General features: G+C 43.3%; 1 protein-coding gene and 1 long non-coding RNA gene across 3 annotated transcripts; both read left to right on the plus strand.

Moving 5' to 3' along the window:
• Positions 1 to 6,136: 6,136 nt before the first annotated feature.
• On the plus strand, positions 6,137 to 7,762 carry LOC137172556 (uncharacterized). The gene is made up of 8 exons (XM_067577064.1): positions 6,137 to 6,178; positions 6,311 to 6,413; positions 6,507 to 6,610; positions 6,695 to 6,967; positions 7,062 to 7,155; positions 7,271 to 7,338; positions 7,446 to 7,668; positions 7,734 to 7,762. The coding sequence occupies exons 2-8, from the start codon at positions 6,311 to 6,313 to the stop codon at positions 7,760 to 7,762; spliced, it is 894 nt and encodes a 297-aa protein (XP_067433165.1). The 5' UTR covers positions 6,137 to 6,178.
• Positions 7,763 to 7,785: 23 nt separating this feature from the next.
• On the plus strand, positions 7,786 to 10,509 carry LOC137189879 (uncharacterized). Of its 2 annotated transcripts, XR_010929756.1 has the most exons (3): positions 7,786 to 7,899; positions 7,988 to 8,241; positions 8,346 to 10,509. It is a non-coding gene; the product is annotated as an uncharacterized lncRNA (long non-coding RNA). The 2 variants fall into 2 exon arrangements; XR_010929755.1 differs by having other exon boundaries at positions 7,786 to 8,241.
• The last annotated feature ends 1,761 nt before the right edge of the window (positions 10,510 to 12,270 follow it).

A 12,270-nucleotide genomic window follows, 5' to 3' on the forward strand; every position in this document is an offset into this window, starting at 1 on the left:
TAAACCCCAAAGTGCCAAAATGTGCTCTCTAGCGCCACCTATGTATCTAAAACGGCCACCACGGCCCGTAGGAATGTCGTAGAGAGATCGAACCAAAACCCAATTATTCGTCTCATCAAGACCTACAAATCATACGCTGACACCCCTGACCTAAATCCAACAGGAAATCTGCAATGTCAATTTCAAAGTATGATTTTTTGCCAATTTTGGACCTTGAATAAACGCTATCTCCTCCTAGGGCGTTAATGGTATCGGCTTCAAACTTTAATACATGACTTATCACACTGTGTTGAGCAAAAGTTATTAAAAACTTTGTAATAACTCGAACGGTTTAGATTTAGTAAGCCCTGAAAGTTGGAGTGCGACATTACACCTTACAATGTAAACCAATGGGGAGGCAAATTCTGGGCATGGACTTTGTGCCAAACTGGGGCATCTGGCGTCTAAACTATGAGGCCCACCACTTTCAAACCTGTATCAATGGATTCGCGACGAAAATTCCTACAAAAAAATGATATTTTTATGTAGGATTTGGCCAAAGTTAAGGGATTTATGAGGATTTTCCACAAGAAGATCACTTTGAAATCTTTCCTTCCAACTGTGAGGGAGAGAGAGAGAATGGGAGGGGGGGATGGGTAAAGTAAACATCTACTGCCTGTGACAGAGGGTGGAGCAAACTCCATTTCCAAGGATGCTTTGCGATTTTCACACTTCAGCAGGGAGCAGTCAACATCGGTCCCTCATTGGCGGAGACGCTCCTGCACAGCGGAGCGTCCTGAGGACGCAGCCATGACATCACCACCCCTTTATAAGCGAGCACGCCCAAACTACACGTCTTTCCCATCTCACTGAGCTAGGGGTGACTCCTGTTCCCCTGTGAGTTAGCTTGACTACCCCACGAACATGTTTTCCCCTCATCGAAGACTCCCCTCGTCGGACGAGACGAGACTTTGCCCGTGTTCACCCGAACACATTCCTGGACCCGAGAGAGACCGCTGCTGCAACCAGCGTCCTCAAATTCCCCCGAGAAAGAGGAAATGAAGTTACTTCGGGATAACGTGGACCGGCTCTGCCCTGCGCGTCTTCGCCGAGTCGTCTCTGCTGCTCTCTCCGCCACTCCACTCAGAGCCAGCTGCCTTGTTTTCGCTGACGTGCAAGAACGGCACCGTCTGCCTCCGAGCCAAGAACAAAGATGGACATTAAGACGGACTACACACACACACAACCTGCGCACTTTCTGAAGCGACCAAGTAAGAGGCATAAGTCTGGGCATAGGCAGTGTTAGTTGTGTGTTCTTTTCAGCATCAGTTGCTGTTGTTTAGCATGTAGCCTTTTTAGCTTTATTGCTATTGTTCTTGTTGTGTGAGTTGACGGACCGCCGAGTCCATTTTTCTCTGCTTTACTGTGAGGAGTATTTTAAGTTTGCTGCCTGTTAGTTGTGTTCACCACGCTAGACTATTTTGTGTTTTTCCCGGTCGGGACAACTGCTTCTTTTGTGCCACCGTGAGTGTGAAAGTAAATTGATTTGTCGATCAGAAACCAGACAACGTACGTTACAGACTGCCGTCCGTACGTGCGCTCTCTGTGGAAAAAGAACCGCTTCTCTCCCTCTCACGATCGCTTTCCCTCCTCCCTCTCTTGCGACTAACACACACACTCACACGCGCGCACAGACACACGCACCGACATCTTTTTGCACATCTGACGGTCAGATAACATCAGACAAAGCTTTGCTTTGTCTTTCGTTATCCGCCATCAGACACGTGTGTTTTTCACGGAATTGGGTGAGGGCAAGACGCCGACCACCAGTCACCTTGTAAGACACCGCCGTACTAATGCCATCGAGTCTCGCGTGACGTGACATACTCCCACAGTCACGTCCGCGTCGCAGACCTTCGACGTCATCACGTCAGGCCCCGTCGTCATCTCTCTCACACACACATCTTTACATACATACATATACGCATTCCCCTGCAAGTGTCCAACCCAGTGCAAAGCTGTTTGTGATTTGTTTGGTAGAATTAGATTTTAGAATAGCTGTTTATTGAATGAAGTATTTGTTAACTTTGTTAATTTTGCTAAGTTTAATAAACAATGTTATATCTTTAAAGAGAAGTTCTTTTGTCATTATTGTGTGTAACATATTGTGAGATGTGGCTAATTGAAGGAGTCAGAGCTTGAATTCAACCCTTCTTTGTTCACCCTTGAAAGTTGATAAGGTTGTTAAGGTTAACAATATTTTGATTTCGTAATCCATAATTGTCTGTGAACAGAGGGGTGGGCTCACAGAGAGACACTGGTTAGTATTGTGCGTCAAAAGACTCTCACACTGATCATCTCCAAACGTTTTCTTGGTTCCCAGGAGCTTAGGTGACTGCGCCGCGGCCCGCTGTGCGCAAGGGCGCGAAGGCCCGTCCAACGCTGCTTGCAGCTTTAATTAGGGCCTGAGCCCAAAGGGCGAAGACCCTATTGTTTTTCGTGTGTTTGTTTCTTTCTTATTATTATTCTTTCTTGTTACGCCACTTTAACTCTAAATTTGACTCCCTAAACATGCTCAAAAACTCACCAAATTTGGCACGCTCATCAGGAATGGTGAAAAATTTGATAAAATGTAAAAATTAAACCCCAAAGTGCCAAAATGTGCTCTCTAGCGCCACCTATGTATCTAAAACGGCCACCACGGCCCGTAGGAATGTCGTAGAGAGATCGAACCAAAACTCAATTATTCGTCTCATCAAGACCTACAAATCATACGCTGACACCCCTGACCTAAATCCAACAGGAAATTTGCAATGTCAATTTCAAAATACGATTTTTTGCCAATTTTGGACCTTGAATAAACGCTATCTCCTCCTAGGGCGTTAATGGTATCGGCTTTAAACTTTAATACATGACTTATCACACTGTGTTGAACAAAAGTTATTAAAAACTTTGTAATAACTCGAACGGTTTAGATTAAGTAAGCCCTGAAAGTTGGAGTGCGACATTACACCTTACAATGTAAACCAATGGGGAGTCAATCTCTGGGCATGGACTTTGTGCCAAACTGGGGCACCTGGCGTCTAAACTATAAGTCCGACTACTTTCAAACCTGTATCAATGGATTCGCGACGAAAATTCCTACAAAAAAATGATATTTTTATGTAGGATTTGGCCAAAGTTATGGGATTTATGAGCATATTTCACAAGTAGAGTACACGATAACCTTCTCTGCAGCTGTGAGGGAGAGAGAGAGAATGGGAGGGGGGGGAGGGGTAAAGTAAACATCTACTGCCTGTGACAGAAGCCCTTGGATTGCACAACAGTCCACTTACTTAGTGCTTCTACACATGTGACAGCAGTGTTCAATCCTTACTTCTTTTCAAGGAGTACATGTGTTCGTAAATGAAAGAAATTAGGAGCATACATATAACTTTAGGAGCACATTGAAAAATGTTCAAGTAATAGTTTCCTAAAGAAAAGAATTCATTATAACATATTTACAATTGATCACATACATATTTAAACTATGTGTGTGTGTTTGTGTGTGTCTAAATCACAATTTGCTGTTTTTAGGGGTGCTTGATTATGGCAAAAATTATAATCACGATCATTTTTGTTCAATATTGAGATCATGATTATTTAACATGATTACTTTGTGACTGTCATCTTCTCCAATTGCTGTTGTTCATACATGCACATATTTTTTCTAACTTGGCTGAGGGGACTATTACACATGTGATCATATATTGTACTAATGATCAAGAAAGACTATAGCTGATATGAGGGAAAAACTCAGGAAGAGGGTGGCAGTAATGCTCGTAATATGCTGGTTGCCAACTGTGTTATAAACCAAAAAGGGGAGGGTAAAATATATTTCCTCACAGAGTGGTACATCCTGTCAGCCGAGGGATTTCCTATCTGTGCAGCTGAACACAGTAGTTCTGTACGGACTGTTTTACCGTGATGGTCACGGTGTTTTTTCCGCAGGTTTTACTTCACTCAGCTGGCCGACAGAGCCGCTGATTCTCTCCGCTTTAACTTAAATAACAAATCGGGACTCGGTGCTCCGTTTGGATCTAAACAGAGAGATGGGGTTAGCTGAGAGGCTAGCAGAGGCTAACTGGTTGTGCTTCTTTCGGTCATGCTGCAGTTAACGCTCCGCTGCTGCCTGTTTGCTGCCTGTTCTTCGCTGTAACCTAAAGAACAAATCGGGACTCGGTGCTCCGTTTGGATCTAAACAGAGAGCCGGGGTTAGCTGAGAGGCTAGCAGAGGCGAACTGGTTGTGCTTCTTTCGGTCATGCTGCAGTTAACGCTCCGCTGACCTTACAAGTGTCGCCATTTTTTTTTTTTTACTGGTGCTTCAACTGAAATCCGTTCAGAATTCATATACTTTTATGGTTGCAATTAGTAGTCGCACATTGTACGAGTATTTTTTCCACGTTGCACACATCTAACTTTAGGTACAAATGTGAGTCAACTTCCAGAAAGTTCGAGAAGACGCCATTTTATGTACATGATTGTTGCAATGATTGCGCTAGTAAAGGTGTGGGCGTGGTGATGGTTTGATGACGTGTCATTCAAGCTCATAAAAGAGCCGGCTCGAGCGGTACAGGCCACACTTGGTCACGTTGTCGAGGTAAGAACTTTTGTTTTCTCTGTGGTATTAACTACTGTACAGTATATTTGTAATGTGACTGTTGTTTGTTGACCTTGTGTGGTGTGGTGTGGTTGGTTGAGGCGCGGGCGAAATTTTACACACAGCTTACTTTTCTCTGATAAAATACAGTGTTTAGACACGTGGCTGATGCTTAAATTGTTCCATAAAAAAACAAAAGCAGTGTAAATAATGTGAGATGTTAAAAAGATCTATTGATGGATTTTCATGGATTACATATTCTGTAGCCATATGCATTGTATGCTAAAGTCGTATACAGACCAAACGTTTGTAGTACGGCGCGGCGGCGGCCATTTTGCCCGTTGGAACTGCTTTTGTAAAGCCTCGAGTGTAGTTTTTTGGCAAGCGCCATCTTGGATTTGGCCGTTGTCACGTTTGTGACTGTGTGTGGTGAGGGTGGATGCAGGCGCGGGCAAAATTTCACACACAGCCTAGTTTCCTCTGATAAAATGTAGTCTTTAGACACGTGGCTGATGCTAAAGTAATTCGATAAAATACAAAAAGCAGTGTAGGTAATGTGAGATCGATTCAAAGATGTATTGATGGTTTTTTATGGATTATCATAATTCGTGGTCATTCGAATTATCTGTAAAGTTGTGTACAGACAAAACGCCATTAGTACGGCTCGGGTGCGGCCATGTTGGCCGTTGGAAGTGCCATTGTGAAGCTTCGAGTTGCGCTTTGGCAGTCGCCATCTTGGTTTGGCCGTTGCCACGTTTGATTGTTGGAGACGGAAGTGACCGTATTTGGACGAGGGAGTGGGGCAGACCATGGCGGTAGCTTGTTTAGCACGGTGCATTTACACCGTTACACCCTGTTGTTATCAGTGAGAATGCCAATGTTGGCTAGCATAAACAGGCCTAAAACCGTAAGCAGACTGTTTGATGTATATTTAATTACAACTAATTCTTAATAAGACTGTTTATAAAAGACCACAAGTTGTAGTTAATTTTAGTGAACTGAACACATTGATATAGCATGAGTATGTTATTCTAAATCTTATAGTAGCATAACAGAGGCTAAAGGTTGGCTTTGTTAGCCTGCTACCAACTAGCTTCTGTGTTAGGTTGTGACTGAAAGAGTGCTTTGCAATATAATTTGTTCATGTTTTTGGGAGTAAATTCATTATTAAAACATTGTATAAAGATATGGAGCTATGTATGTGGATGTTCAATATTGTATCCTTTTTTTAACACATTATTTTATAATTTTTCTACATAACAGCATGGCGTAAATAAAACGATGTGTATTCTTATATTTACAGATATCCAACTCTTGCCTGTGTGATCTGGTGCTCTGCTGGTTTGTCAGCTGTCACAAGCGATATTTGCACTATATCAGTGATTCTCTGATCTACAACATTTATACATATAGTTATTTAATTATTTAATTGAAGACACACATAACTTATTGATAATTGTCACACATTTACAGATTACACACACACACAGAACTACATACACTCACACGCGCACACACACAGTTTTTTTAAAATAAAAGTTGCCCATCTCATTGCCAAGGTAAGTTGAATAAATTTTGTGTGTGAATTCTGAAGTAAAACTGTTTGGTGACCTCTGCCTGGTGAGTATCACTGGCACAGGCTGCAAAGATTTCTGTGTTAAGGTTTAATAAAAAGTAATTTTTCATTGCAGATGCCCCGTGCGAAGTCCCACCGTCGTGCTCAGGCGGCCAAGCGGAGGATTGCAGAGCGGCAGTCTTGGACCCCTGGGCCACCCATCCCCGAGTTTGTTGCTCGTATGTATAATGCATTTTTGAAGTGTTTCATTAAAATGTATCCATTTGCTAGGCATGTGTTGACATTCTTTACCATGGTTAACGTTGTAACAGGGCGCGGTACTGGTTACCGCCATCGTGTGCGGAGATGGCGAACTTCGGAGCTGACCCACCGCCCCATCAAGTTCGTCACTCCAGCACAGCGTTTGGACCAGCAGGTATTTGTCTATTTTATTTAGAAGTCATTGAGTGTATGGAGTCATGGTTGGTGTCTTTGTTCTAACGCACTGTCTCTGTTGCAGATGGTGTTCGTCATTGGGGACTCTCACCTGCGGGCCATCGTCGACGGATTTGTAAGTATGCCACAGGGATCTCTGTCTTTTTCTTTTCTCTCTGTTCCAGGTGGAGCGGCAGCTGACCTGAGGACAGAGGTGATGCATGCTTCCCTCCCGTGGACCCCAGACGCAGTCTGTGTGTGTGCCCCGAGCAACAACCTCACTGCCAGCAGGACCATTGGTGAGGCAGCGTTGGACTTTGGTGCTCTCCTGACCACTGTCTGCAACCTCTGGCCCAAGGTGTGTATAGCTTTGTGAAAAATTATTGTCATTATTTCTTGGTCCTTAAGTGGCACATTTGTTAAGCAGATAATTGTAATTACTTTCTCTATAGGTGTTTGTGCTGGACTTCCCTCCACGCATCAACACTGATCTGGGCCTGCAGGACCTGCTGCGTCAGGAGTACCACCGTGTCACAGCACGCATGGGTATGTAAAGTTTTGGTCATCTGCAGTTGTAATTAATATACTGTAAAATTTAACACAAATGGTTAATACAGGTGTAAAGATTAGAAGAAGTAATCATGTTTCACTTCTCTGTCAGGTCTCCCATTTGTGTCTGTGGCAGAGCACCTCCCTCTGCATCGGTTGGAGCTGTGGTGCCACGACGGTGTAAGTACAGCATGCTTTTTTTTGTGAAATGTAACATGGAAGAGTTTTGTTTTCCCATATGTCAGATAAACACATGTGATTAAAGTCTGCTGTTTGACTGTTTTCAGGTGCACCTCAGCGACACCGATGGCATGCCGGTCATGGTGGAGCTGCTGTGGGACGCCGCGGTTCGCCAGCTGGTACCCCCTCCACCTGAGCCTCCGGTGTCTCCCCGGACGTCACCGCGTACCAGGGTTTCCCCCAGGCTGGTTGTGACAGGACACGTCCGTGTGCCTCGGCACAGCGACCCCTGGGAGTGGACAGTTGTTGGACGGGAGTGCAAGGTAGTTCGTGTGCTAACTCATTGTGTGGCTGGACATTTTTTCATAGTTCTGTTTGGTTGGGAAACATCTAAGCAATTCTCCTTTTTCTCTTTGTATTTTAAAGGTTGGAACACCTACGGTGCCTCAGTCTGTCATCCCGTCCAACCCTGTTTGGTTCAGCGGTGCCATGTTGGATGCCATGGAGAAGGTTTCGCCTTCTTCTGCCTCTGACTGCATTGCTGCTCCAGCAGCTGGCCAGGTAACTGCTCTACAAATTATTTGTGTATATATTGCCAAGAGCTAAACATGGAGTCAGCTGTTTTAAAGTCCTGTTGTTTTTCCTTTAGGCTTCCCCTGTGAAGCGTCGGCTGAGAAGTGTTGCCAGGAGGATCAGAGGAGGAAAGCGACAGGTTGGTGTGGTGTGTTTTGTTTGTTTTTTTCTTTAATACTGTTTTTGGTGTATCCTTGTATATATGCAAGTTTAATGAGTGCATTGTTTTATTGACATTTTGTCCTTTCCTTTTCTTTACAGGTCTTGGCAACACCTTCACCTGCACGTCTGATCGAGTCTGCCTCCATGCCCAGCCCAGCAGTGCAGCAGGTTTGTCTTTGTTTAAATGTGAGACTTGTTATTAATGACAAACGTCATCAACTTTTCTTCACCTATTCTGTTTCTTAGTAAAACCTGGTCTTTACATTTCTCAGGTAGAGGCAGTAGCCCAGGAGTTCTTGAGGGGGTCTGCGGTGCCATTGTGTGCTGGTGCGTTGCCAGAGGTGGTGGGGGAGGAGGAGGTTGCTGCAACTTGCCCTGCCATGCTGATGACGTCCACCATCGAGGAGGGAGCAAGAATGCCACAGAAGATCAGCAAAGCTAAGTCTAGTTTTTCTCCTTGTTTTTCTGTTTCTGATGTTAAAGCAGCTCAGTGTGGTTCCAAAAGCAATGTTGTGGCAATGGTGGCTAAGAATAGCGGAGGAATTAAGCTAGTAAAGGTTGTAAGGGGCTCATTTCACCAAGGAGATGAGCAGTTTAAATACAGAGGATTGCAGTGTATGGCTATAGCTTTGGTCAGCTTAGCCAAACACATGGTGAGCAGTGTGTTTATGTGGGAGAGGAATGATCTGGATAGTACATTGGTTGTAGGTGATGAGTTGTACAGCAGTTTGCGTGACCATGGCATCTTTATGCATCAGTCAGGTCTTTTATCTGTTCCAGATTTGCCACAGCAGTTAGAAATTGATGGACAGGTGTGTAGTTTTACTTTTGGCGATGTGGTGATGGGTGAAGTAGGTGTGACTGAAGGTGAATTAGTTGACTTTGGTGTGTTTGTCAGTCTACGTAATGGACTGGAGAGGATCTTCAGTCAGTACACAACATGTCTTTTGACACTGTGTGGTAACACTTCTGCCATCATCTGTGAGAATGGTCACTTCGCTGTGGTCGACAGTCACTCACGCAGTAACTTAGGCTTGTTACACTGCAATGGTACAAGTGTGGTTTTGCATTTTGGATGTCTTGATGAATTGCATCTCTACATCTGTTGTTTGGCAGACAGTGTCAGCACAAGTCAGAAGCTGTACGAGTTGTGTGGTGTTAGTGTTAGTGGTGGTGTAAGTACAGTTCCGTCTGGTTTTTCTGTGGAGAGTTGTAGCATTGATATGAGTACAGTGCCAGCACCAGAGCCTAGCGTAACTGCAAGTGTATCAGTGTCTAACATTTCTGTCCAGACTTTAGCCGTTGAGGTTAGCAGCAATTCAGAGGAAGAACCAACAAGTATTTATGGCAGAAAACGCAAGATTTCTTCTCACAACTGCATGGAAAAGAAATCAAAGAGGTTTGATGTTAGTGAAATTAACTCAGATGTTGAATTTATTAGTGCTGTGAAGAATGACGAGCTGGTCTTCTGTCCTCTTAGTGTAGATGTTTGTCAGGTTTTGTGTACAAAATTAAATGTTGACTATGTGAAGGTCACTGGTCCAGTGTCCAAAGAAGTTGGGTTGACAGGTGTCCCATGTAGGAATGAAAAGGTTGTGGCTGATGGTAACTGCTTCTTTAGAGCCATCTCTCAAGCTGTGAGTGGTTCTCAGAAGTACCATCGTAAGATTAGACTTGCAGTATGTAAAGAGCTGGAGAGGAATGCAGTTCAATACCAGAGTATTTTGAGGAGTGAGTATTCCTCTGTGTTAGAGTACATTAAGCAGTCCAGGATGAGAATCGTTAACACTTGGGCCACAGAGGTGGAAATACAGGTTACAGCAGATTGGTTAGGAGTTAGTGTGTGTACTTTTTATGGTGGGCGTTGGCTTAAGTACAGCAGCAACAATGACCTTTTGTCTGCGGATTGCATTTATTTAGAGAACATTATGGGCAAGCATTTTGAGAATGTTGTTTGTGTTTGTAAGCCAGGACTACAGACTTGTTACGGTTACTGTAAACTTAATGAAGTGACAGGTTACAGCATTAGGTCTAGAATGAAGGATATTGTTGACTGTGACAAGGCAGCAGTAGGATGTAAGTTAGAATGTGTAGTTTCTGATAAAGGTATAGATAGTGATGATGTTGTGAGTGATGCTACTGAGGGAAAATCAAGTAGTAAGTCTTTGAGGTCAAAGTATATGAGTCAGAAGAAAAAGACACAGGAGAAATTGAACATGGTGATAAGGGAGAAACGTCAGTTAAGGAGTAGAAAGATGTATCACGAAAATGTGTTGTTTAGGGAAAGGGCAAAATTATGGAGTGTAACAAAGTATCATGAAAATATACCACATAGGGAGAGTGTTAAAGCCAAGAGGAAATTAAACAGTATGGTGAAATATAGAGACAGCCTCCAGCATAGAGAGAATGTCAAAGCCAGGAGTATTTTGAAATATAGAGACAACTTCCAGCATAAGGACAGTGTTAAAGCCAGGAGTATTCTGAAATATAGAGACAACCTCCAGCATAAGGAGAGTGTTAAAGCCAGGAGTATTCTGAAATATAGAGACAACCTCCAGCATAAGGAGAGTGTAAAAGCCAGGAGTTTTTTGAAATATACAGACAACTTCCAGCATAGAGAGACTGTTAAAGCTAAGAGTAAAGTATATAGTATGGTGAACTATAGAGACAATATCAAGCATAGAGAGAAGGTTAAAGTAAAGAGTAGAGAAGTGAGGAGAAGAAAGTATTATGATAGTTCTGAGTTTAAGCAGCAAGTTATTGCCAGTGTTGTGTTTAGTAGGAAGCAGAAGACAGAGAAGTCAGAAGATTTTGGTTTTGTTATGCATCAGTTTTTAGAGAAAGTCAGAGATGGGCCACATTTTGTGTGTTGTGTTTGTCATCGGTTGATGTTTAGATCTCAATTGCTGAGTTGTGATAGGGAAGTGTATACTAGAAGTTCAGCAACAGCTGGCATTGCAGAAATGTGCATTAGTGAGAAGTTTTTGCATAGGTGTTCTGATGACTGTGTTGTGCCTTGTCAGTTGGTTTCATCTAGAGGGCAGCTATGGATTTGTTATACCTGTCACAATAAGATAAGTAAAGGTCAGATACCAGCTGAATGTTGGGTTAATACTTTGATGCTTGATCCCATTCCACCTGAACTGGCATGTTTGAATAGTTTAGAACAACACCTGATAGCTCTGCACATTCCGTTTATGAAAATGTTGGCATTGCCTAAAGGAGGACAGAACGGAGTACATGGTCCGATTACATGTGTTCCAGCCAACGTAGTGCAGACGACTAATGTGTTGCCACGTTGTAGCATGTAAGGGTCTTTGCTACAGGTGAAATTAAAGCGTAAATTGACGTTTAAAGGACATTACGAGTATCAGTTTGTGGATACTTCACGTGTAAGACAGGCGCTAGAGTATTTAAAGAGGACTAATATGTATTACAATGACATTCAGTTTAATGAAGAGTGGGTAAACGAGTTTTGTATGCAAAAAGATGGGGAGAATGAGGAGGAGCAGCCAGCCAGTGAGGATGAAGCTGTCGTAGAAAAGGTAGAGGCCTGTCAGGATGATCAGGTTGTTAGTCATTGTCAGGTGACAACTCAGGCAGGTGGTGAGGTCACAGAACTGGCTGTAGTTGATGGTGTAGAGGAAACATCTGAGATAATACAGGATGAATTGTTACATGACAGACAGCAGCACTGCATGTTTCAGGACACTTGTCTTATGCCTATTGATATTGGTCAGGAAGCATTAGACCAGTATTTTGATGATATTGTTAGCGTTGCGCCTGCAGAGGGGAATAGTCCAGTTAGGGTGCTTTCTGACCACACGAATGAGGCTAAATGTTTCCCTGTGTTGTTTCCTCTTGGTAGTAAGACTTTCCATGACAGCCGCTCATATCGTCTAACGTTGTCTCGTTACTTTAATAACAGGATTATGCATGCGGATGGTCGTTTTGCACATAATGTAGAATACATCTTCTTTGCCCAATACATGTCAGAGATAGATCGTGTGTCATCGAGTGTTTCTGTTGCGTTGCGTAAGGGTAAAGGTGGACAGAAGTCGCAAAGGATTAGTCCAGAAATGTTGATGGACGAGGACTCTTTGAAGCAGTTGTTAAAGTGCGATGAGGGTTATAGGTTTCTTAAGCCAATTAGAGGAACTCCAGCTTTTTGGCAGTCAGTTCAGAAAGACATCTTAG

Source organism: Thunnus thynnus, chromosome 2 (genome assembly GCF_963924715.1).
Source record: "Thunnus thynnus chromosome 2, fThuThy2.1, whole genome shotgun sequence".
Taxonomy (NCBI): domain Eukaryota; kingdom Metazoa; phylum Chordata; class Actinopteri; order Scombriformes; family Scombridae; genus Thunnus; species Thunnus thynnus.